The 26,225-nt window shown below is 37.9% G+C and overlaps 3 protein-coding genes across 3 annotated transcripts in view; 2 read left to right on the top strand and 1 right to left on the bottom strand.

Annotated features, from left to right (window-relative positions):
- Window positions 1-4,676, top strand: part of ttc3 (tetratricopeptide repeat domain 3) — a 45,664-nt gene extending 40,988 nt beyond the window's left edge. The window contains exons 40-46 of the mRNA XM_038271950.1: window positions 2,371-2,455; window positions 2,627-2,722; window positions 3,043-3,212; window positions 3,307-3,421; window positions 3,502-3,612; window positions 4,216-4,308; window positions 4,383-4,676. Coding sequence (XP_038127878.1) covers window positions 2,371-2,455; window positions 2,627-2,722; window positions 3,043-3,212; window positions 3,307-3,421; window positions 3,502-3,612; window positions 4,216-4,308; window positions 4,383-4,493 — 781 coding nt within the window. The 3' untranslated portion in view covers window positions 4,494-4,676. The remainder of the gene's footprint in view (window positions 1-2,370; window positions 2,456-2,626; window positions 2,723-3,042; window positions 3,213-3,306; window positions 3,422-3,501; window positions 3,613-4,215; window positions 4,309-4,382) is intronic.
- A 1,979-nt stretch (window positions 4,677-6,655) lies between these two features.
- vps26c (VPS26 endosomal protein sorting factor C) lies at window positions 6,656-12,181 on the bottom strand. Its single transcript, XM_038271945.1, has 8 exons — window positions 12,056-12,181; window positions 10,017-10,160; window positions 9,279-9,428; window positions 7,920-8,000; window positions 7,777-7,851; window positions 7,518-7,668; window positions 7,293-7,445; window positions 6,656-7,199 (listed from the first exon to the last, which is right to left on the bottom strand). Exons 1-8 carry the CDS (start codon window positions 12,110-12,112, stop codon window positions 7,117-7,119), a joined length of 894 nt encoding a protein of 297 aa, XP_038127873.1. The 5' UTR covers window positions 12,113-12,181; the 3' UTR covers window positions 6,656-7,116.
- Window positions 12,182-16,166: 3,985 nt separating this feature from the next.
- On the top strand, window positions 16,167-20,704 carry kcnj15 (potassium inwardly rectifying channel subfamily J member 15). The gene is made up of 2 exons (XM_038271947.1): window positions 16,167-16,427; window positions 19,381-20,704. The coding sequence occupies exon 2, from the start codon at window positions 19,449-19,451 to the stop codon at window positions 20,442-20,444; it is 996 nt and encodes a 331-aa protein (XP_038127875.1). The 5' UTR covers window positions 16,167-16,427; window positions 19,381-19,448; the 3' UTR covers window positions 20,445-20,704.
- Window positions 20,705-26,225: the final 5,521 nt, after the last annotated feature.

Below are 26,225 nucleotides of genomic sequence, written 5' to 3' on the forward strand. Positions count from 1 at the left end.
TTAAACATAAATACTGCTCTCCGCATCGTCATCTGCCATGGTTGTTGTTTTTCTTGCCGCTTCTGCGTAGCAAGATGCAGAATAGTGACCTTATAGTCAATAGTGATCAGGTATTAATGACATTCAGGTCGGATTAATCTGACCTGGCTGTTCAGACACAGGTCTCATTTGAAAAGATCAGATTCGTATCGGATTCAGGACCACATTTTATCGGACGACAATTCGACAATTTATCGGACGCAGTTTTAATTACAATCGACAGCTGAGACAAGGAGACTAGCTCAAACTGGCTTTATATAGAGGCATTTCCAGGAGATCCAAATCCAGCAAAGTGATGGGTCCCTTTTGTTAGTGAAGAATTTAAACAATGATTACAAAGATTAACGGAAGCTGAGAGGGGAGGTGTATTCGAAGGGTTAAAAGGTTTATTATTCCGTGCCTCCACAGGGTTCTAGTAGGTATTAAATGAATCAGCAAAAGTTAAGGCCATTATATAGTATTAAGCACATAATAAACGTGATCTAATTTCTTTTTAATGACTGCCCAGCTGTGGTTTTAATTTAAAATAACTTCGCCTATGTTGTGTCATTTTTATGTGTGGGAAGGACCTTAGACAGCAGTCAGTGTGCAAAAGTGAGTGTTCAAACTTAAAGGTAGAAAGCATGACTTATTCAGTCTACACTCCAACCATAGACCTTATATTCTGCAACTAAACTGGCCTCTATACTCGAGTCGCTCGAAGCAAAACTTTACAACCGTGTGCGCTGTGTCTCACTGCGCTGCTCGGTGGGAATATACTATTGGCCAGGAAAGAGGATTCATACTGAACTAACAAGACTCCACAGAGCAGCCAATCACCTGCAGCTCACAGTATGAGAGATTTAAGTACTTCTGGTTACAATGCTAGCTTGTTCAGCACAATTGACCTAAAGCGAAAGCTTTAGCATTTTAATTTATGGATAATGCAGTTCTAGAATGTCTTTAAAGAATAGGGTCTTGAGAAAAGCACTTGTTTTAAATGTTAAAATCCCTTCAATGCACATTTAATAGCACTGTCATGCTATTAAAACTTATTAAAATTAAGAATTCTGTGTATACTGTTAGCAGAATTTTGAATTAAATGCGATTTTAAAAAATGTGCCTATTTTGTGTGAGAATTTTAACTTTATATTGCAAACTAAGTTTATTATTCGAAGTGTTCCTTTACCTTATAGTTGCTGGATCTTGGTTTGATTCGTCATGAATAAAATTGGGACGTTGAATCCAGATTCCTGTGGAATCAAGTAGGCTTGTCCCGATCCGATCCACGTATCGGATCGGACGCCGATATTGGCAAAAAAATGCGTATCGGCAAAGCATGCAAAAATGCCGATCCAGACTGCCGATACAGTTTTTAAAAAAAAATCCGGTCCGTATTTTCCAGTTTCGCCGATTGAAACAATCCATTCCACTATTTGGCGCCAGTGTTCCCCGAATCCGGTCCGTATTTTCAAGAACACCTTCAAAACACCCACAGGTCTTTTTGGGTCTGTCTCCCGGCCTAACCATTAAAACAGGTGAATTGGAAGATAGCGGGGAAAATGTCAGCCGTGTGGGATTATTTTATCCTGCACGATGTGTAGATGGAGACTAGGTGTGGAGGACATTGGGGAGTATAAGGCATTTTTGTGTAACTATTATTTGCACTGATTTTTTTTAAGCAGTGTCTTTTTTTAAGAGTAGAGTCCTGATTCTAAGTTAATAGAATATTTTCCACTCTTGTCTGTTTTGCATTTTTTATAAAACTTACAGTAATACTTGCACCTTTAACTGTTTACGGTTTTACTGTTCACTGTGCAATTTCAGATTGCTATTCATAATTTTTTTCCAGTTTGTGTTTATCTCTTAATAAACAGGTAAGTTTGTTGTTACCAATCATTGTGTTTTATTCAATCTCACCTAATTCAGCTGGCTAGATGTTATCAAGAGTACTAAAACCCTTTTCAACATGAGTCTTACAACTAAGGCTAAATACTTTAACTTAAACTTAAATACTTAAATACATGCTCGGATAGGCTGGTATCGGCCAGTATCGGTATCGGATCGGAAGTCCAAAAACAATATCGGTATCGGATCGGAAATGTAAAAACCTGGATCGGGACATCTCTAGAATCAAGTGAAAACTGTATTATACTTTAGGAAGAGTCAAAACTTAACAACAGCGCCATCTGTGGTCATTTTGGCACCTGTTTTCTGTTGCCTTTGTTGGCAGTGAAAGGCTGGTCAAAAGATGTGGAACTCCATAAAAAATGTATTTGATTATCTCTGCTATTTTTGTTTCCTGCCAAACCAAAAAGGTAATAAGAAGTTTTCTTTCTTTTTTTCCCCCAGAAACTCGAGCCAGGAGCTGGAAATGATGAGGGACAGCTGCAAAGCAAAGATGGAAGAAGTGGAGAAGAACATCTCCACTGCTCAGGTGCCATTGGGTTTAACCTTTACTGTGAACAAAAAATAAACTTGAAATATTTAACATTCTTTGCATCTCAATTGAAAATGTGTGACTGAATCAAATGGAGAAAAATATGCAAGCATTCATTTTAATATTTTTATAGTAACATGACTGAAACTGTTCTATTTCTGTCCACAGCAACGATTCCAGGAGCAGCAGGATGAGCTGAATAAAGACAGAGCGGCCAGTCAGCCGCCTCTGGCCAAAGACAAACCTCAGGCTGTAACATTACCAGTAAGACCAGTCTAGACTTCACTTTAGAACAGGCTTTAGAACTTTAGAACAGGCTTTATCACTTTAGAACAGGCTTTTTTTTCTCAAAAAAAAACAAGTCTGTTACTAGAACATTTATTTCTTTTCATCCAGAGTACTCATGCACACTTTTCAAGTGCAGAACTTGAGCCATCAGGTCCTTAAACTAAAACCACGTTAAGATTTCTAACTAATCAGGGTCAATTCTTTTCTAACTGAAAGCCTGATCTGTGCATCTCTAAGATGATTTGCTAGAATGCAGAGACCTTAGGTGTTTCTCTTTTTCTGTTTGGCTGTTGCAGCTCTCTGCAACAGCCAAAGAGTTTCACCCTCTGATGTCAGCTCAGACCGCCCGCAGTGCTTCTCCTCGCTCTGCAGCCGAAGCGTCGGCCACTTCTCCTTACAAGCTGCACAGACCTGTGTTTGAGAAAGCCATGGAGAACTTGACTGCCATTTTCCCAGACTCTTCAAGGTAAAGAGCTGGTCATGCAAACGGCTGTGTTTTAAACAGAGCAGCAGGATCCTGTTGGTCTAAAGGATGGATTCGATTTCCTGTTTTTCTTCAGGTCTGAACTGATGAGGTTCATTCAGGAGTTTCGTTCGTCTAGGGGCGGGAACCTGAACAGCGTGTCGTTACAGGAGGTCGTCAGCGGAGTGACACAAATCATCCTCGATCATCAGGTAGATAAAATTCTTTAAATTAAGAGAATGGAGTTGATCAAAAGCAGACCTAAGCAGACTTTTTTTTTTTTTTTTTTCAGGAAACACTGAAATCTGTCAGAACCAACATCATGGGTCGATCCAGTCCAGCCCTAACCCAGCATACAGCGTGGCAGTCGGTCGGAGCCAAAGCAGTCAAAAACCCCAGCGCTGTAAGTCCAGGACAGTCGATTAAATTGATCCATTAAGTTCTCCTAACTCATAAAACACTTCCTGATCCAAAGTGTCTGATTTCATTCAGGACTCCGTTTTATTTTATATAAATTCAAGAATTTTCCTTCTCTAAAAGATTTACCATCATCAGAGCAGTGGAAGCGGTTCTGCTTTGGATGGAATCGTATATGAAGTGTTTCAGGAATGAATCATTCCAAAATATTTGGGTCTGCAGCCGACATTCCAACAGCACAGATGGGACATAGCATAATTCCTGCCATAGGCCTCAAAATATCTCGATTCAGTATTAAAGCTGGATAACAACAGTGGGGAATTTTAAAAACATTTATTTGCTATCAGACCTTAATAGAATTTAAAATAGGCATGATTATAAGGAAATTTACCACAAAAACAATTACCTGAAAAGCTTTTAAAGCCAGAATTAACATCTGGTAAATAACTTTGTCTAATTTATTACTTATTTTCTTCTCTTAAAACCAATGCTCCTGCTTCAGCCAACTAATATTCTTAATCGGGTGTTCTATGGATTCATTGATGGCCTTCCAGGGTGAGAACTGTCTGACTTTGAGCTTTGATTGCAGCTCAACATGGAGGACCCGTGCATCATCTGCCACGAAGACATGAGTCAGGAGGACTCGTGCGTGCTGGAGTGCAGACACACGTTCCACGATGAGGTGAGAGCCGCTCTGAAGACACATCTACGCCGCAGAGCTTTCTGGTTCTAAGGTCTGGTTCTGTTTGCTTTCAGTGCATCAGGTCATGGCTGAAGGAGAAGAACACCTGTCCCACCTGCAGGAACCACGCACTGATACCTGACGAGTTCCCCGTTCTGTCCAGCAGGAGACGCAAAGCTCCCTGATGTCTCAGTCCCTCTACCCCCACTCTTCACCGCCATCATTTCTGCTTTTATTCTTATTTTTAAATTAAGTTCTTTAAACTCCAAATTTGTTATGTGTTTTAGTTTGTTTGATTGCTTGTTGTTTCCTGCTTTTAAGGATTGTTTGCTAACCTGAGGAAATAAACACCTTTGTGTTGGAGCTCATCTTTTGTGTGTTCATGTGTCCAGCTCTAAAATATTTTTCTCCTACAAACCTGAAATTCCAGAAGAGATCAGACTGGGAACTTTGTAGAGGATCTTATACAGCAGAAATGAACAACTCTAGCCCCTCAGGGACAGTACCTATGATCCAGCACAACGGAATCACATGGCTGAATCCCATCCTTGGTTTAGAGCACAGGTGTCAAACTGCTTCCAGAAAGGGCCGTGTGGCTGCAGGCTTTCTTTGCAACCAAGCGATGGCACACCAGACTCCATTCATCTCATCAAGTCATCATGTTAAGACTGGACTCACTTGATGAGATGACTGGAGTCTGGTGGCCCATTGTTTTGGAAAGAAAACCTGCAACCACACGGCCCTTTCTGGAAGCAGTTTGACATCCTTGGTTTACAGGTTCTCTACAATCATCAGATTGCTTGGAGCAGGGTAATATCTAGAAGTTTCTGCTGCAGTAGCCCATCCTCAAGGTTTTATGTTTTAAATTCAGAGATGCTCTTCTGAATACCTTGGTTGTAGCGAGTGGTTGAGTTATTGTTTCCTTTCTACCAACCTGGCCATTCTCTTGACCTCTATCATGAACAAGGCATTTGTATCCAGAGAACAGCCGCACACTGAATATTTCTGTTTTGTAGTGATGTGATGAGATGAGCCAAGGCTTTGGGGCATGTCGAGTAGTGGAGGGGGCATTTCCGCAAAGCGCCTTTTGAGGTTTGCCTCATTTAGAGGAGGGGCCAAAATCAATGATGTACGAAGCCTCGCTACCACGCCATACCAAGTGACCGCTTCAGGAAGTGGTTCAGCTTGCCCACGAACTTCGACAGGCATTTAAACAGCCTCTTTTTCACATCGAGATGTGGGAGTTTGTAGGAGAGATGAGGTCAGTTTGATAGTTTGGATGGATTCTACGAATAGATTGTGTGTAAAACCAATCAATCTAGTTGGTTAAAAAAAGTTTGGTTAGATTAAACAATGTAATGATCAGAATCTGAGCAGGCCACTGGTTTCAGTTGTAACAGTATCTATTGCTTACTGATGAACAGACCATTACTACTGTTTCGCACCATTCTCTGTAATTAGATTTTTCTTTGTGCATCCTAATTTATGAAGCTGTTAACATTTTTTTCCACCTTAATGTACAGGTGTAAACCCAATCAATGGCTGCTCAGTGGTGCAGTGGGTAGCACTACTGCCTTGCAGCAAGAAGGTTCGATTCCCGGTCTGGGCTCTTTCTGCATGGAGTTTGCATGTTCTCCCTGAGCATGCGTGGGTTCTCTCCGGGTACTCTGGCTTCCTCCCACAGTCCAAAAACATGACTGTGTGGTTAATTGACTTGTCTAAATTCTCCTTAGGTGTGAGAGTATGTGTGAACCTGTCCAGGGTGTCTCTCGCCCATTGACTGCTGGAGATTGGCGTGAGCCCACTCGGGACAAGCGTGTTAGATGATGGATGGATATATTCAACGATGCCAGTTTAAACCTTTTGTAACCATTAGGCTCTTCCACTCATGGTTTAAATATTTGTGACCTCTGAAAATCTTGAAATCCAATGTTGGCAAAAGCGGAAATTATTTTGACTTTATTCTCATTAACTTTAGTCTCATAATTTTGACTATTCTCTTAACTTTAATCTCATAATTTCACTTTATTCTCATAATTTTCTGACTTAATTCTCATAATTTTACAAATAATTCTCTAGCCTGGGCCTAATACTGTTGTACTGTAGTGCTCTATATGTACCTATTTTGACAATTTACTGCATGTTGAAATCCTGCTTTTGTTTCTGGAAGGTTTTTGGCATTCTCTTCAGGTTAAACACAGAGACACCATCCCCATGTCCCATGGTTCTCTGAAATATGCCTATTTGTTTGAATCTAAGGATTTTCAGATGTATGTGTAAAAACATGGCTCTGGACCAACATATTTTGGTATTTGAATGGAGGAACAAAAAAACAAAAAAAAACAAACTAGTTTGGATTTAATTTAATTGAAAGTTACAAAAAAATTCCCACAAATGGTAACCTTCCAAACTCCTTTGAATCCAAGAGGCTGATTCTGCTTTTAGAATCAGAACCAGCATCATTCAAGATGATCCATAAACCTGCAGGATCAGATTCTTAATAGAACTGCTGCACAAAATTAAGGAAAAACATGTAATGACATGAGATTCATTTCGTGTAGAAATATATCCATGTTAATATTGGGAATCACTTTATACAGTGTACAGCTCTGGCTCCGTTTCTGGTTTACATTACTTTATCTTAATAATTTTACATACAGGCATTCAGTCAGATTAGAACTGATCGTTAAATACATTCTATCATTCCACCGATGCCTTCCAGTTTTTGGAGGATTGACTTCATTCCTCCCAGGAGCTGATTTGATCCTCTGAGGATCCAAACGTCGTCACCGGAAGCTGCAGAGTGGTTCAGACTCTGCAGAGCTTCAGAGGGAAGTTCTCTGTGATAAGGTGATCATCATGAAGGACAATGACTATGTTGATTTCAAATTCTGAGGGGGGGAAGAAATGTATCAGGTTATTTTTCCAGTGCTTATGACTCGTACTATCAAAGAGGGCCGAGTCCTCTGACAGGTTTCACTGACCAACTTTGAAGTTGGTGGTCTCCAGGGTGGGACAGGTGAACAGTCTGGGGAAGACCATGTAGATGGGGATTGGGAGGCCGTGGCAGACGTCTCCTTCTGCTATCTGGATGTTTTGGATCTCGGTGGCGTCTCGGGCGTATCCCTCAGCACAGCCTGAACGCACAAACTGTTAACCTGCAGCTGGGCTACTGGGATCAGAGCGGCTACGAAAGGAGGGACACTCACCGCAGGTTTCCACTCGAACTAGCTGCAGTTCAATGCTCTTGACGGGGACCTCTGACTTCTCCACCACCACCTCTCCAGTCAGGGGCTGGCTGATCACACAGCTGGTGGCGTCTAAATGTCCTCTGATCAGAAACTTTGGCAGCAGACTCCTCTAAGGAGAAAAAATAAATAAAAATCCACTTGTGATTTGCAGCAGTTTTCATCCAACGTAAATATTTCCACATTTCTAAGGACTGTGGGGGGTGGGGGATGCCCTCACCTCGCGGATGTTCTGCAAAGTATCGGGGGTTATGGTGAACTTCACCGGGGTTGGGACAACTTTGGCCTTCTGCGGCTGATAAGAAAAGTAAAGGTAAATAAACATTTAAATGAACAGAAGCAGCAGATGATGTGCTGACCTACCTGACAGTGAACGATGAACTCACAGTTCCTACTCAGGTCTTTGGCCAGCAGGGGGCGCTTCAGGTCACAGCGGAGGGTGTACTGAATAGGAAACATGCAGAGATGCAGCACTCCAGAATCTTACATTGTCACACTTTCAGGTAGATAATATGTTTAAAGAGAGTCTGGCTGCAGACCTGCACCGTCAGGACCTTTCGTTGCAGACCTGCAAAATGGGGTATCCTGCACTGTCAGTACCGGAAGGTTATTCCAGAAGTTGTATTCAAAGCCTTCAGGAATAGCACGCAGCACATGTTTGCTCTCATAATAGAGTTTATGACAGTGTTAAACTGAGCAGAGGAGCAGTTTAAATACAGTAAGCAAAAATCCTCATATGGCAGCCAACCTCTATTGTGGTTTAGAAAATGTCTTATAGACCAAATGCCCTTTCCCATCCAACGATCCAAATACAGAGACTTATTTCTATGTAGCACATATCTATTACTCTAGATAGGAGTTTGGTGGGGAGTAAAATTGTGCGTGTACACTCGTTTCCAGCTTAACACTTGTTTGTGAAAGGAAGCTAGCTTTTACTTTGAAAGTCTTTGAATAAACAGTGCAGGAGACCTCACAGTGCAGCTCTGCAGCCAGACACCTCTCCTTTCTTTTCATTTCTAAATCATTGCTAGAGTTTAATTGGCTTAGCTGACAAAAGCATCTGGAAAATAGTCCAAAACCTGGAGAACTGATCTGATCTATTTCTGATTCCTAATTTACTCCTTTTAGCAGAACCACAAAGCATGGACCATTCTAGACAAGGGGGCCAATACAGGGCAAGAGCACCTGTAGAACTGGTCCTTTTAAATGTTATTTAAAAATTAAGATATCAGTCGTAAAACTGCCAAATGTAATTTCAAATAATCAAATTTCAACAGCTAAATTTCTCCGTTTTTATTCTGTTCTAATTCTGATTCGATTAAAACTGTTCATTTTCATTTTAAATAAGTAAAAAATATGTAATATTTGCTGAATTATGAATACATATTGACCTAAAATTGTAAAGTGGATATTAATTTAGAAACTAATTATTTTGGTTGTTTTTTTTTCATGGCGAGCCATTTTTCATTTTAGATCAAGTAAAATTAATTTTTAATCTATAATACTTTCAAACCAAAAATACAAATTTTAAAATGGAATAACATAAATTTTAATTAAACTAAACTACGTGGAAATTTGACTCCATACATTGCAGAGTGGTTCTTCGTTAAATTATGAACCTTTGCCCTGTTTTTCGTTTAATTCTTTTTCTGTACCCCCATGAAAACACACGGTCCGTATTAAATCTGGTGTAGAACCGCCACTGCCACCTTTCAGCTTTACCTGGATGTTAACAAAGACGCCATGGTAGGTCTCATACAGCACTTTGTTGCCTTTTGTGTTTAGGGGAAACTCGAAGGGGATCTCCGTCTTCCCTCCTGGGATTTTCCCTGCCTTGGCCACCTCGACGTTGCTGCTAATTAGCTGGATGGGCTGCAAACACATAATAGTAGAAATGGTGATTTCTGTCTCTCTCCTTGAAATAGTTATTTGCTGAACTTTTAGCCTCCACACTCCCTCTTTTATCCTCTTAAAATCTGGCTCTGAGCTCATTTTATTTCCACCAGAATGCAGGTCATTACAAGCTTGCTAACCTCCAGCATTTTAAAATCTTGAGACCCCAGATCCAAAGGATTTGTTTAAATGAGGCCTGAATAAAGTTTTATCTGTGTTTAAAAACAATCGTCTTGCAGTTTCTCTGCTGCGCACCGTTACCCCAGCTCTTGTCTGTTTTGCTAACTGGTGGGCGGCACAAATGTGATGTCAAAGCCTCATTTAATCAACTGGGGTTGCATTTAAAAAGTCTGCTTTAGAACCACATCTGAGGTTTCTAGTTGCTTTTAAAAAGCCTAACTTGAATGCTTGACCCCAAGAAATATTTTATAAAGTTTTTGAATATTGTATTCCCATTAAATATACAAACAAAGCATTCCTAAGTCATGAAAGCAACAGTGGGAAAGCATTGATTCATAGTGTTTATCCTCACAGTACACAGTAAGCCTTCAGTCAGTAGCGGCCAACCTTGACGGAGTTGTAGAAGGCTTCGAAGACGCCGACACTCTTGGAGCTGAGCTGCAGGTTGACGATGCCCTCCATGCTGAGAGAGATGCCGTGGTGCTGGATCGCCTCTTTGCAAGACAGCAGGATGACGCCAGCCACCGTTTCCTTGGAAACAGCAGACGGATAAAACCACAGAGGTTCAGACTCTTGCACATTAATTCAGTTTGGAGGGAAAAAAAGGCCAACAAGAGAAAAGAAACCCCAAAAAACTTACAAGAAAACTACCCTGATGTCCCTACAAATCCCTGAAAAAAATCAAGTAACTGAAGCAGATTTGTTGTGTGTGCTCGATTGAAAATGAGGTCTGGGAACCCTGAATCAGAAAGTATAAAACATCATCATAGTCTCATTTCTTTAAATAAGGCAGGCATGTTTACATCAGAAAATGTCTAAAGAAAACATGTCATCTAAACCTCCCTATCCCAACAGTCACAAAAACATTTAATGGTTGATTGAATTATCAAATCCAGGATAGAATATAAAATCCTCCTACTCGCATAAAAAGCTCTAAATAACCCCATCTTATATCAGAGATCAGATTGATCCTTATGTTCCCAACAGAACGCTTCACTCTCAATCTTTCTTTTTTTTGTATACACTAGTGTATACAAAATGATAAAAAAAATCTACGTTTTTAATAAAGCTTATAGTTGAGTAGAGTGGCTGGGTTTGGATGGGTTTTGTTCAGTGAAGAAGATTTTTTCCTCTTGTTTTGGGGTCGTTATAACTCATCAGATGGGCTTAAAATAACTACAGTAATAACAGTGGGCTGCTCAGTGGCGCAGTGGCCCGGGCTCTTTCTGCATGGAGTTTGCATGTTCTCCCTGAGCAAGCATGGGTGCTCTCTGGGTACTCCGGCTTCCTCCCACAGTCCAAAAACATGACTGTTAGGTTAGTTGGCTTCTCTAAATTCTCCTTAGGTGTGAGTGTGTGCGTGCATGGTTGTTTGGCTCTGTGTTGCCCTGCGATGGACTGGCGACCTGTCCAGGGTGTAACCCGCCTCTCGCCCGTAGACAGCTGGAGATAGGCACCAGCACCCCTTGTGACCCCACATGGGATTAAGCGTATCAGAAAATGGATGGATTGATAATAACAGTATAACAAACACGATTCAATGGTAGAGACACTTCAGAGATTAACCTGGGTTTGATTTAGGCCGTTTCTGCATTAAAATCTGTGTTTTTCAGTGTAGTCCTGTTTCTCTGACTGTGACTAGCTGGATGTGCTCTCTTTCATCCTCTGACATGGGAGCTTGCTCAGAGCTCATCTGCCTGGCTGTGTGTCTACTGGACGGGGCTGCCTGTGGAGCTGGTTTACAGTTTCCTGTTGTATCTCTGCTTATTTCTGTACGTCTACTTCTGTCTCCTTGAACCCCAGTCGGCCTCGGCAGATGGCCGCTCACACTGAGCCTGGTTCTGCTGGAGGTTTCTTCCTGTTAAAAGGGAGTTTTTCCTCTCCACTGTCGCTACAAGCATGCTTAGTGTGAGGGATTGAGTGGATGCAATCATCTGGTTTTCCTTAGACAGAAAACTTCGAATCAATTGACTGTATGATTTAGTTCACTGTTGTTATATAAATAAACTGAATTGAAATGTTTCAGCATAGTGTTAGTTTAGCATAATCTAGTGCAGGCTCTGATCAGTCCATTTATTTTGGTTAAAAAGACCATAACCAGTCTTGATAACAAAAAACACCAACAATCATATCAGCTGCAGCTCTTTTAACCAATATATATATTAAACCGTATAACACAAAGAGCTGTCTTCCTGGATGAACACTGATAAGATAAACTGATGTTTCTGGTCTCGTTAAGGTAACAAACATCGGATCGCAGAGTAGCTGGTGGTCATGTGACTGAGTTAGCTTGTTGCTAAAGCAATAAGCTAAGTTTTCTTACACTGCTTTTTACCTACATTTAGGTAGAAAATAAAAACACCAGAGCGCAAATTAGCTGAACACAGACATGTTGGTTGTTGTCAGGAGTTGACTGAGTCACTTACCCCCTCATGATAGACTTTATTGGCTCTTTTTAGTTTAATATCCAGAGTGACGCTCATTTCTGAGCTTAAAATGACTGCTGTTGACCCAAATTCCTTTATATGCTACACATCAACCTAATGCTTCAGGACGAAGGTATTGGCTTTAAATTAAATTTCCCTTTTCTCTAAAATATGAGATTGTTTTGAGCAGTAAATCAGTATCCGGTTGAGTCTTTCAAAATAAGAGCGATTCTTCTTCTTTGGTTTTTAAGCGCAGCTTGCATACAGTGCATGTTACGTTACTGCCATCTCGTGGATTCTAATATTAATGTCATACTTCTTAAATTCTTCTCTTGTGACCATTTTTTTTCTTTTCCCAACTTCATTATTCAACTTTGCAGCGCTATCTTCAAACGTCAGCTCTTCAGTAAAGCTCATAGTTGAGCTTAAATATTTATTTTTAAATTTATACTTACTGCTGTAAATAAACATGTGTGATTGATAAGTATTACACCCACTACATGATTCAGTGAGATGTTTTTCCATCTTATAAATGGTGCCATTTAAGAGATAATGATCTGTTTGGATGCTGTGAAGCCTCTTTTCAGAGGGCAGCAGGAAGAACAGTCCATGTATATAAAAATGCATGAATATACATTTATTTTTGTTGTTAAAATGTCTTCACACAGAGCAAAGCGGAGCCAAAGTCAAATTCTCTTTTCTTTCCACAAACTTATTGAAGCAGGTTTTTAATGAGTATATTTTAACCTTAATATATAAACTGTATAATTTTAAAGTATGCTGTAATTTCATTCCAACCTAAAAGAGAAAGCAGATATATCATCCAGGAATGATGAGACCCTATGATGAATCAATTTCTCCTTGTTGTAAAGCTTATAATCTTTAAAAGGCTGCAAGAAAGGATATTTATCATATTGTTTATGGAAATCATGAAAAATGTCAAATAATAATAATAATAATAATAATAATAATAATAATAATAATAATAATAATAATAATAATAATAATAATAATAATAACATAACTTTCAGTTAGGATATTTGGAAAAATCCAAGAACTGACTACATTGTCCAAATTGTTCCCCTTTTTTTTTTAAAGCTGTTGCTTTCATTCATTTAGACCATCATTAAAAATATAAAAATATTAATAAATGCAGTTCTGTGTATAGTCCAATATCATGTTAATATTTTTTTATTATTCAGATACACTTACCAACAAAAGGATTTTTAAAAAGCTCAAGCAGTTTTTTTAAACCTGTCTTATTGTTATCAAAATAAACACTACATAAAAATATCCAGTCCATAACAGCAACTTGTGTTGTGTGATAAACTCTCTAAGCAGCAGAGGGCACTATTGAGCTAAATCTTAATTTAATTAATTTACTTTTAATCTGATACTTATAATCTTATTCACCTATTTAATCATTTTTATTATTATAATTGTTTCATATTATAGTGAGTGTCATAATCAACAGATTTCAATGACAAATTTATATGAGCTTTGCAGACAAAAGCAAGCATAAAAAGACATTCAAACAGAATCTTCAGATAAAGAATAAAGACTTTAGTTTTGTAGATGATTGTAGATTAAATATTTTCTTTTTATTTCAATTACCGTTAAATGTCTCAAGACTTAATCTAATTCAGCTTGCTTAATTTTAGATGACTTTAACCCTTTGTTACCTCTTGCAAACCTTTAAAAATGCATCCTGTTCATGATTTCATGCAAAGTTGGCAGCTAATTTGTCTTATCAAATATCAGGTTATCTTGTGACTCTTTTAGCTCCTGTCAGTTATGATGCAAAAACATGTTGTGATTAAATCCTGAAGATAAAAATACATCAGGATGAAGGTAAGACCAGCTAAATAAGCATACAAACAAACAGTGTTTGTTTCTTTGAATTTAGTAAAGAATGAGGTGAAGAAACCAGGCAGTAAACTAGTGATCTCATACGCTCTCAGGAATGTGGACCATGAGGTTAATAACAAATCTGAGGAGAGTTATCCAATGTTAATGACTCATTAAAGGAACTGTTTTGACACTTTGCTTTAGCTACTTTTACATTCACAGCCAAACGCTCTGCTTATACATCTTACAAATGTGTTTTATACACACTTTTGAGTAACTCTTCAGAAAACCTCTACTTCCTATATATAGCTACTTTTTGCTTCTGCAGAAGCCCTTCCATTATGTTTCTTTAGCTTTATTTGGGCTCATCCTTTAACACTCACTTTAACCATCTTTCAATGTTTATTCAATAACTGGCTGTTATTGAAATACCCCACACACCCACACACAGTTCGCATTCAACCCACATAAGACTTTGTTTAGACCATAGATATTTAGTGTTATCTGGAGTCTCTCTCTCACCCCACCTTGCCGCTGGTTATTTCCAGTAATCATTCACTGTGTGGCAAAAGGAAAAAAAGAAACTCTAATCTTGCAGGTCATTAGGTAGAAAACATTCCAGCAAGTTTAAAGCTATTACCTGGCTTGTCTTAATTTACCCTGGCTTTAGTAGAAGTTCTTAAAGCCTTTAAACATTTTTACATTTTGTCCTTTACATATTCTACATCAACATATATAATGCAGTGCATCATTTTAAATTAAAAGAGCAATGTTGCATAGGTTACCATTTTTCTAAAACAAGAATGTAAAAGATGTATAACATATTTATAATCAGCCCTCTGAGTCAATAATTTATACCACCATAGTCTACCAGTTTCATAGATCTAGAATCTGAAATTTGAAGTTATTACTCGTTTTTCTTTTAAAACCTCAGACAGACAGCAGGGATTCTCAAATTAAGCCTGGTTAAGGCTGACCTTCTAATGGTTATCTTCTGGCCTTCATAAAGGCCAGGTTTGTGTAATGCCTGAGTCATAATTCCCACCTGAGCTGTGGTTCTCTGCTGCTCCTCCAGAGTCATTTACCAATTAAGCTTTCCCTGAATGCAATAAACATCTAGAAATAAGACAGTTCTTAAATTAAGTGTATTTACATTTAATTTCAGTAGGTAAATAGACAATAAAATTAGTATTTTTACTCTTAAAATAAGATAGTTAGATAATATGCACTTTAAATAAAACAATGAAATAGTTTTTTTCTCATTTTAAATGTAAATTGTCTTGCTCCAGTTGCAAAGTGTCTAACTTTCCCCCTTACTTCAACAAAAAAGCACAAATTTTAAGGGAAAAAAATGACTTATCTATATTTAAAATTTTCATAGTGTGTCCTCTCAAGCAAGCTGGACAGCCATGTTTCTGTAGGTTAGATGTGGCCATACCCTTTTCATTTTCTGATAATTGATTGAACACAGCTTTCTGAGATGATTAGATACTATAAAGGTCTCTGCAACTTCCTCTCTGACCTCTCTGCCATGTTCTTTGCTTTCCACAATGCAGTTTGTTCTCCAATGTTCCCTAACTAACCTCTGAAGTCCTCATACAACAGTTGGATTTATAATTAGATTATTATTTTAATTTCATTTTTATTTTGCCTGCCCTGGTTCTGTTTTGGAGATAAATATAAATGCAAGTAACTGATTAAAGAGAGCCTGGCAAAGGTTAGAAAAAATACCTCAAAAGTATAAAAAGTACCCTCAGCTCTCAGGTGTGTAATGTCTACAGTAATAGTCTGTTTGTCCGCGGTGAAAATAAAAAACTTTTACATTAATTGACTATTTCAATCTGTTTTTACTGTTCCATGCTCCAGTTATGATAAATTATGAACAAGTAACAGTCGACAGCCAATATATGTGTAACATTTTGTGAATAAGCTAATTACCAAGAACAATTACTTTTATGCTATTTTAAAAACAGGATTATTTTCCCTACATCAGGTGTCAAAATGTTGTTCAATCTCATATTTAAGCAGAAATATTGACTGTTTTCCAAATGTTTCACATTAACATAATGCATCATTCTTCCGTCTGGTAGTTTGACCTCAGTTCAGCCAGACAGCCTTTCATTTGTCATGACAGCAAGCGTGTTCAAAGACGGTTCATCATGTCCTTTAAAAAGCTCCTGAAAGCAGTAAATCTGGGCTTGTGTATAAAGCAACAACAACCATAAAAGAAGGAAAATAAATGTCAAGCGGTCGCCCTCCTCATTCCTACCTGTGGACAGGTGAGAAGGAGGCGGGGGTGAAATGAAAGCCAGCCCCCATCTAGATCCCAGATTACAGCCCAGCTCTGCGTCTTACACTTAATTCTTCCCTGAACACTATTGTACCAAAGTTCAGAGCTCACTACTTGGGACAAAAGGAGAAAGAAGACACTGAACTGCTAGTTCTGGGACAGTTTCATCTTGCAGATTTATTGGGACAATGAAACAAGTGAGGAAAAGCATTTGAGACGTTTTCCTCAACTAAGGTGAGAGCAATACAGACTCATAGAGAAAATAATGATTATTAATTAACAAAGGGTCCTGCAATGTTTCACTACAGGGTTGAAGGTTTGTTCTGCAAATTAAATATCAAGAAAATGTCTATAGTATATGTTTGTATCCTTGTTCCAGCTCAGGACAGGACTATTTTAACTCTCTTTCTACAATATTATTCAGTTTAGTGAAACCAACTTAGTGAAAATAAAGTATTTTTTCTTTTATGGTGCAGGAAACCATTTTTTTCACATTCCACTTTCTTCTGATTTTGCTTTTTGGAACATATATTTTGTCTCATGTAAAATATTTGGTAGAAAGAAAAAAAATCTAGAAAGATTAGTTTCATTTAGAGGCGGATTTGCTTAAGCAAATGAATGATTGATCTTTACAATAATTTGTGAAAGGCACTTGAGCTTTAGATCTAAAGTTAGTGCCGAAAACATATTTATGTGTTTTCTTATATGCTCACTACGTTTGATTATGTTTATGCATTTAGGAGTCCCTTTTATCCAAAGTGACACACAAAGTAGACAAAATTTTACAGTTATCATCAATATGACAGTAAGTTCTCTAGAGTAAAATGTCTAGTCAGAATCAGTGGTGACAGCAAAGAGAGGGAAGTTCAGGAATAGTAGTTAGAGGGGTATAGAGGTAGGGGTAAGAGCTAGGATAAGAGATGCTCATGGAGGAGGTTGGTCTTTAAGAGTTTCCTAAAGATGGAAGGGAAGCTGCTGTTCTTGCAGCACTTGGTAGGTAATTCCACCATATTGGAACAACACATGAAGACAGTCTGGATTGTCTTAAGCAAGGTGTAGGCACTGCTGGACGACCATCCATTGAAGACTGGAGTGACATAAGCCTTTGCAAGAGGGTTAAAGTAGACGGGAGCCGTACCCTTAAGCACTTTAGAAGCCAGCATCAGGGACTTGGATTTGATGCGGGCAGCCAGGGGTTACCAGTGAAGCTCAATGAACAGAGGGGTGACGTAAGAATTTTTGGGGTGATTGAAGACCAGACGAGTCGCTGCATTCTGGATCAGTTGTAACGATTTTACCGTACAGGCAGCCATACAATCAAAGAAAGTTGTCCAGGTTTAACTTTCAAACACGGTGGTGGAGGGATGATGATCTGGGGTTTTCTTGGTAGCCACAACACATAAGACATAATGCAAGTTTGAGAGTGGTTAAAAGAAAAAAAAGGACCTTAAACCAAACAGCAGTTCAGTTGAAGAACAGACCCCTACCTGCATGAAATGTGGTGGCCATATCAAAGCAGATCTGAACAGAAACTCATCTTTCAAATGAAAGTAAGTAGATACAGAACTGTGATTTTTAATATAAAGGGCTGAAAACACAAATGTATTCAAAGTTAAATTACTTTCAGGTTTATAAAACATTGTACTCTGTTTAAATCAATAATGTTCTGATTAGCATTGGTTGAAACATAGATTTGTTTATGCAACAATACTAGAGCGAAAGTTATAATTATGAATAATCACTATGGATGGTTAAAACAGATAACATAAAAAGAAAAACAAATAGTATTAGCAAACAGCAAAATTTGTTGAGAGCTTTTAGCTATTATAAATTTATACAAAGTGCATATTTATGGAGGATTTCACCATCAGAGCAATTTCAAATCCCCTGTCCATTCAGTTAGTGTTCATTTGAAATGCACTGAATTTCTGTAGTGGATTTTCTGCAACATAAAACTGCATCTCTGATTGCTTCAACCTGTAGCATAAACTGTGAATGTTAAGAAAAAAAAGAAAAACCTCTTAGCTATTGTTTTTTTTTTAAACAAAAAAGTATGTGTATGTATTAAGTCTAAAATATTTATTTTTTATTACAATAATGCTGCCATATTTGTAAGCACTCAGTCCTACATAGCAGCAGGCTGCATAACCGGATGACTGCGACTTCTGGGACGATTCAATCTGCAGCAGAACTATCAGGAGCCGGCCCACATCAGAGACGGTTACACCATGGCATTTTATTTTTAGTTTTTTGACCGACCTTTAGCTTTCTTTAATAAGACTTTTTACAACACACCAACACGGCAACTCAAATAATATTCTAATATGATTTGTTAATTTTTAACATGGTGGACCTTAGTGGAAAACTATTCAAGGTTACAGCCTCATTAAGCCAGTTAATATTTTAGTAGAGGTGTATACACTGTGTTCCAAGTCAACTCTTATGAAAAACTTTTTGCTTGTTGCATAACTGTGGAGCTGCATGGTGGCACAACTTTGGCTGCAAGCTAGCACCTTTCTAAATGACCTCTGCCTATTTTTGTGCATCAGTGGGTACTCTGCCTTCCTCATACTGTATGCATGTTAGTTAAACTAGTCTCTTTAAGTCATATTTAGGTCTGAGTACACACAATGGATCCTTCATCGGTCTAAGGTGTACTCAGCCTCTTGTCCAAAACCTGAGGCAACAGCCTCTATGAGACCCTGTGTGGAATAAACATCTGTAGAACATAAATGGATGGATTGTGTAATTAATTTTACGTTTATTCAATGTGAAAAGTACGTTTATTTCACATTTACATCAATGCAACCACTACAAACTTGTTAAATGATTTGATTTAATGTTGTCTGATTCACTTCTGACCTTTACTTCAAGTTTTTAATCAATATTTTTATCTTGATTGATCTATTTATGAGTTTTTATCAATATTTGTCAAGTCTTCCCAATAGTCAGGCAACGCCATGTGCAAAGACTCAAAACCATTTTCAGAAAACAACAATAGTTAAAAAAAAAGGAAAATGTATAATTAACCCGTACTTTAAGTAAAGACCAGAAGGAGGTCTGGATTTATGGAGGCAAAATCTAAATGATAAGCGTCCGGAATGATTAATGATGAAAGACTTCCGCAGTTACAGTGAAACAATCAAACAAAAATATTAATCTTATCTCCTTTTGTGTCCTTTGCCAGCCATCTCATCTGGAATGCTCCTATAAAACCTCTGCAGTTACGCCCAGTTTTTGTTGAAGCAAAGCATCATGGTAAACAGGAAGTCAGAGGTCCAGCGAAGGATCGTGTCCAAGGACGGCCATAACAACGTTCAGCTCGACAATGTTGAAAGAATGGTGAAGCTCTACTTGCATGATATCTGGACTACTGTAGTGGACATGAAGTGGCGTTACAAGGTCACTCTGTTTGCCTCCACCTTCATCATGACCTGGTTTATCTTTGGGGTTTTCTTTTATTTAATCGGCATGGGGAATGGAGACTTTGATGTTGGGCAAAATTCAACCCACACACCCTGCCTGATGAATGTGGAGACTCTCACTGGAGCCTTCCTGTTCTCTCTGGAGTCACAGACCACTATAGGTTATGGTTTTCGATACATCTCTGAAGAGTGCCCTCTGGCTATCTTCACGCTGGTGGCTCAGCTTGTCATCACAGGTCTTGCTGAGATCTTTGTCACTGGTGCTTTTCTGGCCAAACTTGCCCGACCAAAGAAGCGAGCAGAAACCATTAAGTTTAGCCAAGTGGCTGTGATCTGCAGACACCAGGGCAAGCTGTGTCTGATGGTGAGAGTGGCTAACATGAGGAAAAGTCTGCTGATTCAGTGCCAGCTAACGGGAAAGCTGTTTCAATCCAATGTAACCGAAGAAGGAGAGAAGACACAGATCCATCAGAGCTCTGTCGATTTCTACATGGACTCCAGTGGAGACTGTCCTTTTCTCATCCTCCCGCTCACCTTCTACCATGTTATTGATGAGAAGAGCCCACTGGCAGGACTGACTGCAGAAACCCTGAGCCATCGCAACTTTGAGCTGCTCATAACACTCAATGCCACCATGGAGTCGACCGCGGCAACATGTCAGAGCCGCACCTCTTACGTCCCTCAGGAGATCCTGTGGGGCTACGAGTTCAAACCGGTGCTCTTTAGCTCTCCCAACTGCCGCTATGTTGTCGATTTCAAGTTTTTTGATCAAGTGCAGATGAGCAGTGATGCTTCCTTCCAAAGCAACAACACAGTAAAACTATAACCGATGAAGGGACTGAGAGAAAATTGTGAGAACTATAGTTTTACAACGCTGTGATCTTACAGGAAATTGACCTCAGGGTCTATCATCATTAACAAGTTGTGCCAGGTATTGGGCGCTGGTCATTTCACCGATTACCATGTTATACCTCTGGAAATGTTATAATTTCACACCTTTTTAGGAATCACATGGTACCTCAGGATGTTTTGTGCTAACCATGTATACATTGGAACCAACCATGGGACCCAAAATATTGTTTTAAGGAGCCTAATAAAAGGCGTAAAAGAAAAAATGGAGAATATGACATCCGTGAATCATTTCTACGACTATGAGATAAGTTAGTTATTTCGATCAGGGCATCTAATCTGTCATATCCCAAACATAGTAGCTTGCCCAAATGAATAGAGCCATAATAAAGAGTGACTAAAAGTTTTCAGATTGGTATGAAGAGTGAAGAGAGTATAAAATAATCTTTTTGCAAAACATAAATTTGCTTGTCTGAGATTAAAACAAAACTTGATACCCCATGGTTTGAGCAAAACGGTATGTTTACAGGTACAAAACAAAAAAAAGGAAAAAATGAGTACTAAACAGAGGCATGGCCTGGTGAAGTGACGTATTGATCCTGAGCCAGTTATTCACTCATATCACCAATACCCTGGTTCAAAGATCTTTTATTTCATCATGTAACAAGGATGTAATTTATTTTTATCCCTTTCAAGCAATAAAACTTAATCTTTTAGCAGGCGGTAAAAAAAAGAAATAAATTCAAATCCTGTAAAGAAATTTTGCAATTAACCTTGAGAAAAAAAATGTCCCTCTTTACTAAGATCTCAAAATAAGTTTGCCTGCACAGAGTCTCTTTTGGATGTGATTGGTCAGCAAAACAGGCCCCGCCCACCAAATGTCACAATTTATTTGAACTTTAAAGTTATGGGTGAGTCTTAAAAGTGTAAAGAGCAATGTTTGCAAGTCAATATTTTTGATTTACTAGAAATGTAAAATATATATATATTTTTAGATATTTTGTTTCTTTTTTTAATTATATATAGGGAAAATAAGTAATTTAAATTACAAAAGTTTGGACCATGAATATGTTTGATGAATTTTCTAATTATAGAAATGATCATTATCTTATAAGAATGTTCTTTATTTAAAGGTTATAACCTGTATTTGTAATAGGCCTATGTATGTAAATGTATATATATATATATATATATATATATATATATATATATATATATATATATATATATATATATATATATATATATATATTTATATATACAGTCTGGCAATTACTTGTTAGTCTGCTGTGTTTCAGTACTAATCTTGGGTTGGTAAGAGAAGATTTGTCTGTTTTAGAGGGATTTGGGAGCATCCAGTTCTGAAAACAATAAACTTATATACCGTAATAAGTAGCATCTTCTACAGTAGCTTTGAACTAACTATATTTGCTCTATCTAGTATATACAGCACCCAAAATAATACCCAAAAAACGGAAAGGTTGTTCATCTGCCTTTGTGCATGTAAAGGTGTTTCCAGAAGTAAATCAAAACCACACATTTATTTTTAACAATGAGCTGCTCCTGTCGAATTCTTTTCCCACAACCCACAGTATAAAGCTTGCATTAAAGCCATGGAATGTCTTTTTTTTTTTTTTTTTTTTTTTAGGATTATACAGTTAATCTGATGGACGCTACATTGGTTTAGTCCACTGTAAAGAAAATACTACATGTTAGATTAAACCGTAGGCTGCTGAAGGACAAAGCATATCCAACCAGCAGGTCTTTCTGTCGTTAACTGTCACCTTCTGTTGTGGCAACATTGTGCAGCAGCTGGTGAGCTCAAAGTCTCTGCAGGCATTTGTCTGTGGTCCAAACAATCTTTTGATTTTAAAAAAATGAAGGAAATACCTTCAGTGTTCAGATATTTTTTTAACCCTCTTGAGAGAAATATAGCATAAATACATCGTATTAAAGTCAAGTATCAGCATATATATCTTTTAGTGTCTCAATCCCATCCTGATAAAAGCTTCCTCAGTGATTCCAGTGCTGCTGGTTTAAGGCTGCTTCATTAACATACATGAGAAATGCTTCCTAGGTTATAAGTGGCCGATTCACATTTAGGCCTGATCTAACTCAGTAATCCTCAGCTTGTTCTATATGGTACACTGTAGCACAATGTGCTAAACAGATGTTAAAATCAAAAGAAATAAATACAGATAAGCTACAAAAATGAAATATTATCTATTAGACAAAAAAAGATTGTAAATGGAAATTATTATGGAAACTAAACACTTAAAACATCAGCATTCTTGTTAGGTTCTTGTATTAAATGAACTTAAATATGCATTTGTTTAAATTATCATAAATTCTTAATAAAATTAAGCCCAAACTAAAGTTGCAGTGGTTAACTTTATCAAACTTCAGTATAATGCTTACAGACTTTTTTTAGTCAAATGCTGAAGCTGTTAATAGTCTCTGCTGGCACACTCTGGTTTAGGGGGGAACTGCTTATTTCACCATATATCCCTATATAACGATGTTAAAAAGTCATTTAAAAAAGTCCTGTATCCAAATTTAGTGGATTGTTGGTGTGAGGCGCAATCATAAATTTCAGGTATTCCTGCAAATAAATCAGAACCTTAGCAGTGGTAATAAGATGACAGCAAGATGCTACTTCTCTCTCCACAACAGATTTATAGAAGATCAGTAACATCCTACAGCAAACATTGAGGAACAGAAGTTTCCTCCATTTCTTCTCTGAATACGAATGACAGTGTTTGACATGAAAACAGAAAATTAAGCCCCAGTCTGTTCCCAGGACCCTAAACCAAGAAAGAAGGAAGCTTCCCCATGGGCTCTGTTTTTAACTTTAGGATCTTATATAACCAATGACTCAGGAAAGACAAAAAATATAAAGGTTTAAAACAAAAATTAAAGAATGTTAACTTTCTAGTCTTTGTAGCAGAGATGTGCTCCTCTTGGAGAGACCAAAGATCTAATCATTGCAATATACATTTGGTCATGCACGAAAAACATGTTTAGTGTCTCTGGATTGGACAGAGATACATGTAAGATATAGACATATAAATATATAATTTATAATAAAAGCTATTCATCTATGCCTTTAAAGTCTCTCAATGTGATCTTACATTAGAAAATATAAAAGTCACAAGTTGGTAAAAAAGAAATTAAAAGAAAACACAGAATATGATCCTGTTGAATCATACCATAGGTTTTTGAGCCTTGGAAAGCTGGACAGGGGGATTAGATAGACAAAAGCATGTTGGAAAGTGTATAAAGCTGTAATAATTTTAGAGCTCATTGGGGTTTATATTAACAGTTATATTTTATATTCTCTACAAAAATGGACGGAAATTGAAGGAGACAGCTGAGAAATGCTGCAAAAAAAGCTCTAGAGATCATTTTCACCTAAAATGTTAGGGCTGGGGCTGCAAGATGGGGTAGTTGGTAACACTGCTGCCGTGAAGTAAGACTCTTTCATTGCTGATTCATCGTCTCTATGCATGGAGTTTGCATGTTCTCCCTGTGTATGTGTGGTTTTCTCCGGGTACTCGGGCTTCCTCCCACAGTCCAAAAACATGACTGTTAGGTTAATTTGCTTCCCTAAATTTTCCTTAGGTATGAGTGTGTTTGCATGTTTGTGTGCTCCATGTTGCCCTGCGACAGACTGGCGACCTGTCCAGGTGTTCCTCGCCTCTTTCCAGATAGGAGCCGACCCCACCGCGACTCTGACAAGGACTAAGTGGGAGAAAATGGATGGCTGTTTGGGCTGCTCCAATGAGAGCAGCAATATTTTACTTTGTTGATGAGAAAGCACCTGCTTTGGTTTAAACTAAATCTATAAATATTCAAATCTCTTCTAACCTCTACCTTTATGTGACTGGTCGAAAGGAATTTCTAGAATCCTCTTTTGAAAAATATTATCAAAATTTGGTGTGAAAAACATCACTACTTAAATCATCCTAACTCAGATGATTATTGTGCAATCCAGACTCCTTCAATACAAATGGTTAACCGGTTTATTACCTCCTCAAAATTGAATTATTTCAATTCAAACATTCCAGAAACCATCAATAAATGAGCTCCTCATTTCATCGTTTCTGGGAGTGTTCAAAGTTTAGTTTTAGGAGGACAGTAAATTTACTCCCTTTGGATCCGTCACAGTGCATTTTTAAAAGGTACCCAAAAGACTTTTTACCAGTTGCAAGCAGATTACTGATCTGTTTTAATGAGGGTTAATTTTGTTATTTAGTTAATTTAAGACTTATTTCTGCTGAAGGTTACTATTCATTGTTTATCTGTGACATCCAGCAGCCAGCTCCATGCTGAGCAGCACATGTCCCCGCTTTATCTCTCCGTGGACATTTGGCGCAAAGTGTTGATGTGGCAACTTGCAAGTCAGTTAGACAGATGCTCCAATTGTTGCTTTATCATAATAACCATCTGCATTTATGTTAGAAGAGGACCTTGTGGGTTCCTGTTATTTATTTAGGAAACTTAGCGTGTGTGTGTGCATAATTTTAGTGTTCTGCTGCAAATAACATCACCAACCTGACTGGGTGAGGATAAATACTGACGACCGACCTTACTCTTTGCTATCACTCATTTGGCTATGTGGTCGTCCAGGCCTTGGTTCATTTCTATTTCTCTTTAATTTGTGCTTATTATCAAAGTTTTTTTCATATGACTGGAATAAAATCTGTTAATACTTAAAGTGTTTTTTCCTTTTTTGCAATACTCTGAGAACTGTCCCTCAAGAATAAAAAAACAGATCAATGTTGTTCTCTATACCTTGTTAAAAAAATACATGAAGGAATGCGTACCCTTCCTCACCCAATAACCACTGTAGACGGGCATCAGCAATCCTTCCTTTGATTCAACAGCATTACTAAAGACACTTGTTAGGCTAAATTAGACATTTTTTTCCAATATTTCTACCACGTCAGCTGTTACGTTTCATTCTCACTCCTATGTCCGTGCTCAACATGCAGTTAATTACTGCCTAGAGCAGGTGTCAGCAATTTTCAGCTCAAGAGCCACAAGTGGCTATTTGTAACCTCTGTGGCTCTTAATGGACGCCTAGAATGATATAAAGAAGCAACTAATGTAGTATAATAAATGCTCGTCTTAAAGGCTTTTGAAAGTTTGGTAAAAGAATATTTGATATCATTTTCATAGCAAAATGACATTAAAAGAACCAGACATGTTTTTACATCTGCTTTTCTTGTAAAGCTTTGGAATTATGTTGAGTCTTTTTTCTCATCATTACATTCTATGGAAGAAAATCAACGTTTCAACTTTCTGAAACATCTTTTTCCTTATTTTAAAAGCTAAAAGTACAAATTAACAGTTGGTTGTTCGAAATTGTAACAGCTTTACTATATCAGACTCTTAACAGAAAAATCATAAGCAGTGTTTTTTATTTTAGGGTTTATTATCTTAGGGGTTCTAAATTATTTTTCCTCAGCTGGACTTGGACCAAAATGGCTCTTTAGATTTAACGATTGCAGACCTGTGGTCAGGTTAAATAAATAAGATGAATAAGGAGCTCCGGCTAAAAATCTTGGCAATGTGCTGAGGAGGTTACATCCAAATCAGACGTTTCAGGAAATAGACTCAGGAGATCATGGTTTGGATCGACTGCATCGAAGCCCTGGAAACACCCAAGCCTTATTTGGGCTCAAGGCTCTCAGGTCTCAAACTGAGCAGTGGGTCCATCTACTGGACAACATGTGGAATTTAATGCAACAAACCA

Source organism: Cyprinodon tularosa, unplaced genomic scaffold (assembly GCF_016077235.1).
Source record: "Cyprinodon tularosa strain WSP-4 unplaced genomic scaffold, ASM1607723v1 ctg812, whole genome shotgun sequence".
Lineage (NCBI taxonomy): Eukaryota > Metazoa > Chordata > Actinopteri > Cyprinodontiformes > Cyprinodontidae > Cyprinodon > Cyprinodon tularosa.

Coding starts and splice junctions, on each gene's coding strand:
- vps26c (XM_038271945.1), bottom strand. CDS start 12,112: ATGAGCGTCACTCTGGATATTAAACTAAAAAGAGCCAATAAAGTCTAT. Junction 7,852..7,919: donor AGTTCATCGTTCACTGTCAG/GTAGGTCAGCAC, acceptor TTTTCTTATCAG/CCGCAGAAGGCCAAAGTTGT. Junction 7,200..7,292: donor GACCACCAACTTCAAAGTTG/GTCAGTGAAACC, acceptor TCCCCCCCTCAG/AATTTGAAATCAACATAGTC.
- kcnj15 (XM_038271947.1), top strand. CDS start 19,449: ATGGTAAACAGGAAGTCAGAGGTCCAGCGAAGGATCGTGTCCAAGGAC.